General features: G+C 29.5%; 1 protein-coding gene across 1 annotated transcript in view; it reads right to left on the bottom strand.

Moving 5' to 3' along the window:
* LOC106459677 (phosphatidylinositol 4-kinase alpha-like) overlaps positions 1-4483 on the bottom strand; it is a 78483-nt gene that overhangs the window by 11498 nt on the left and 62502 nt on the right. Inside the window, exons 36-40 of the mRNA XM_013919318.2 lie at positions 3482-3485; positions 3212-3337; positions 2083-2136; positions 1277-1397; positions 966-1092 (exon numbers count right to left, since the gene is read on the bottom strand). Coding sequence (XP_013774772.1) covers positions 966-1092; positions 1277-1397; positions 2083-2136; positions 3212-3337; positions 3482-3485 — 432 coding nt within the window. The remainder of the gene's footprint in view (positions 1-965; positions 1093-1276; positions 1398-2082; positions 2137-3211; positions 3338-3481; positions 3486-4483) is intronic.

The following is a 4483-nucleotide window of genomic DNA, read 5'->3' as shown; positions in this document are numbered from 1 at the left end:
ATATATATATATATATATATATATATATTAATTTGCAAACAAAATGAAAGAAAACTACTAATGTAAGTAAAACCAAGTAAGTTTCCTTAAGTTGTGAAATTCTTCTAAGTTAAAACCAATCTTGTTGAAGGCAATTCTAGCTTCAATAAGTCTGTGCTTTATTAAGATAATTAGAATTAATGCTGTTGAAAAAGGAAAAACTTATCAAGCACACCAAAATATAACAAACTGTTAATCATAGCTATATTAGTAACAAAGTTTAATATATAAGGAGGTTATCCTAACCATATAGAGAATAACGTTATTAACAAGAGCTGTCAATTTGAAGTGATAGATGGTCCAATTCCACAAAGTCAGAATTTTTTTATTTTACATAATGGACCAACTCTGAAAAAAAATTACTATTTGCACCCAGTTATTATAAGTTATTTTTTATGTGATGAAACTTAAACAGAATAACAATAAGTCAATAAGTTGTTTGATCAATTAATGATATTAGCTGACAATAATATCTTATCAAAATCAAGTTCAGCCCTTTAAATCAAAAATATTAATAGATAACAATTAACACATATAAGTCAAATACAGTCAAACAGAGAGAGAGTCAATATTTAAAATGATTTTGTTGATGTCAGTCAAATCTAAGCGGATGAAAGACAAACTACATAAAGCTATCAATCTTACCTCTAAAGAAGTCATATAATGTACTAGCACATTCTAATCAGGGGTGAAAAAAAAAAAGACCTTTGCTACTGAATGAACAGATTTTTTTATAAAACGGTTATTACCTAATTTCTCCTGAAATGGGTGTTATTTTATTGAAAAAATGAAACTCTCTTTCATAGAAAGCTATCAATCTTACCTCTAAAGAAGTCATATAATATACTAGCACATTCTAATCAGGGGTGAAAAAAAAAAGACCTTTGCTACTGAATGAACAGATTTTTTTATAAAACAGTTATTACCTAATTTCTCCTGAAATGGATGTTATTTTATTGAAAAAATCAAACTCTCTTTCATAAAACTGTTTGGCAGAACCACTAAGTGAGCTAGTAATGCTGGTAATTAGATGCTCCAGGGGCTCATAGATTTCTGTAAAATAAAGACACTACATTAAATTGTCAATGTCACTAAGATGATTTTATATTTTAAATATCAAAGGAATTAAACTTATTATTAAGTGAATGTTGGTTTCTGAGTTTACTGCTTATCGTACAAAACATTAATGACAGCTTAGGACATGACAGAGCAACAGTTAATCAAATATAAATCTCACCATCTTGTTCTTGACAGTCCTCATCAACAAACATGTTGGTTTTCATGTTCCATATCAGTTGGTGGGCCAAAAGTTGGGAACGACTACTAGCAGTTTTTATAAACTCTGTCACGTAACCCATCTGTCAATGTATAAAGAACCAGTTTAACAAGTGTCAAAGTTAATTTTCATAAAATAAAATTTAAAAATGTAGCATATTACATTTAAACTAAAGGCAAAAGAATAGTGTGTAATGATGTAGTTCTCATTATTTGTATATAATTACTAATTCACAGTAATATCAGAGATTTAGACAACTGTACAAGACTAATACTGTGCATGCTAAATGTTAAAATGACCCACACAAAGAGAACATCGTATTAACAGCATCAATAATTTTAAACATATAACAGGAGATGCGAGTTGAGAACAGGAAAGTTGGATATTATGTTAACAGTCTGAAGTATACACTAATATACACTCTTAGATTACAGGACCAAAATGTTTATGTTGTGGAATTTCATGCAAAGCTACTCAAAGGTTATCTATATTAGCAATCCCCAATTTAGAAGTGATAGAATAGAGGGAAGGCAACAAGTCAATACAACCCACTGCTAACTATGGAGCTACTCTTTACCAATGAATAATGGGACTGACTGTCACATTATAATGCTCCCCCGGGTGAAAGTGCAAGCACATTAGATGATGGGATTCGATTCCAAGACCTGCAGATTGTGAGTCGAATGCCCTAACCACCAGGCCATGCCAGACCCCCCAGGATTAAAATGATAATTCATATAATTAGGAAATAAAGTATATTTACTTACTGAATCATATCGTATTGCCTGTACTAACTGAGGAATGTAAAACAAGATGACATCCTAAAAAAAATAATAAATTCATATTAGTTATATGATTTAATCAACATTTTTAATACAATGTTCAATATTTCTCTGCAACCACATTAACTCACACTTCTGAAGTCAGATAATAACTTGATTATAAATTCTGATAAGGAATAAAGTGAGTTTGAACATGTATCTACTTTCTTTAACTGTTGACATAGTTATTTGTATGATACTTTTGCTACAAATTAGTATTTTTGATGTTAAAACTGCTGCTGTATCAATGCTATGCAAATCAACACATTCTCTACATAATTTGAGGCTATCTAGTAAAATCTGTTTTTTTTTCTTCTTTAATCTTAATCCCATGCTTTGAACAAGTACTAATTTCAGACTTTATAAAACATTACGTTTTAGGTATACAAACTATCTAATAATTCTGGGCTTTTTTGAGGAGTGAAATCCATTTTCATAAATTTACTTAGAACTTTATAAACTTGAAGAGTTGGGAATGATTTTCTTGTCATTTATTTTGGCAACATCAAAGGCAGAATTTATGACACAAATTTATTACACAAAATGTTGAGTCTATCTGTAACCATTCATACTTTAAAAGCTTATTACAGTCTCTTCCTAAATCGCAGGTGATAATAAAAAAAGTTGAGTGTTAAAAATTAGTATGTTCTCTAAAAAAGCATTACATATGTTTTTAAACATTCATCACAACTTTTATATTTCTACATTGAGCCTTTTCCATTTAATTTTTCCAAGATTAATGATAAAATAAATAAATGTATATTAAACACCAGTACTCATAAAGTTACTTCTAAATACTTCATCTAGTTATGATTTCCGAGTTAAAAAAAACGTCTAAAATTATGAATAGCATTATATTTATTACAATTTTGTACGATACTAATAATAACGGTTGAAATATCTCATTTAGGCTCAATATTGAAAATGATTTTAACACGAAGAAATACAAAAATCATACTCATACGTGAAATTTAAATAGACAACGGTGATTCAAATGTATACCCTTGAGACAGAAATATGTATCAGAAGCTTCTTTCAAGTTTACATACTATTTCATAGAAATTCATGTACTTACGGGGGAAAACGAGGCCAATGACCGCACAGCATATTGTGCCGTGATTGGATGTGGAGGAAACTGTCTGGAGAAGTATGCAAGAGCTTTTACCGGAGACACTCGTGCCCAGGTTAGCATCTGGGTCAGCTAAAAAAAGATCAGATATAGAAATGTTTTTTTACACAATAAAAGTTAGACGAAGAAATACAATTTGTTATATGTACAGCACAAAATATATCTGACACTAGAATAGAAATATGAAAACTATTGACATTTATCTTGCTCTCTAACTAGGCTGTAAAAGGTTTAAAAAATTCCATAAAATATTATAAATTGTTATTGTAAGACATCGAAAGCACTATCCTGCTGTCCTAAAGATATCAACAGACATTACAATGCTACTCTTGAAAGAAAAAAATTGTGAAATATCAGAAAATTCTCATAATTCTCCGCACCTTAATATTTACTTTCTATTTTTTAAGAAAGTATTTCTGTTGTATAGTGTATGTTATGAAAAAACAACATTTCGATTAGCTAGTGACACTTAATGCCAATGGTGTTTTCATAAAAGTATGTTTAAGTGTCAATGGTTTAAGTTTAAGGTTTAAAAACTTGAAGTAACTATTTCCTATCTTACTGCCTACTGAAATAGCATGTCCATAAGAACATGTAATTTAAATTTTTTACAAACAGGCTGCATAAATTACCAGTTTGCAAGAGAAAATGTACAATATTTGTCAAGAAAACACACAGATATACAGATACTCTAAAGCCAAGAAAGAAAGAATTAACATATTAACAACTAACTTTAAACCTTCTTCATAGAGAATGAATGTACAAAAACTAATGTCTGAATTCAAAAGATAGTTTCTTATATTTAAAAAAAATTACTCCTGCAGAAAACAGCTAAGTTAGATAGACAAAACAAGTATGAAATATCATATTGTGGCACTCAAAAACAAAGGATAACAAGTAATAAATGTAATGTGTATCAGTAAATATAATGAACATCAAGTAAGAGTGACGTGTATTAGTAAATATAATGAACGCAGAGTAAGAGTGACGTGTATTAGTAAATATAATGAACGCAGAGTAAGAGTGACGTGTATTAGTAAATATAATGAACACCGAGTAAGAGTGATGTGTATTAGTAAATATAATGAACACCGAGTAAGAGTGACGTGTATTAGTAAATATAATGAACACCGAGTAAGAGTGACGTGTATTAGTAAATATAATGAATGCCAAGTAAGAGTGACGTGTATTAGTAAATATAATGAACACCGAGTAAGA

Source organism: Limulus polyphemus, unplaced genomic scaffold, assembly GCF_000517525.1.
Source record: "Limulus polyphemus unplaced genomic scaffold, Limulus_polyphemus-2.1.2 Scaffold647, whole genome shotgun sequence".
Taxonomy (NCBI): Eukaryota; Metazoa; Arthropoda; class Merostomata; order Xiphosura; family Limulidae; genus Limulus; species Limulus polyphemus.
The sequence above is the reverse complement of the archived record's forward strand: the minus strand, read 5'-3'. Positions and strand labels throughout refer to the sequence as shown.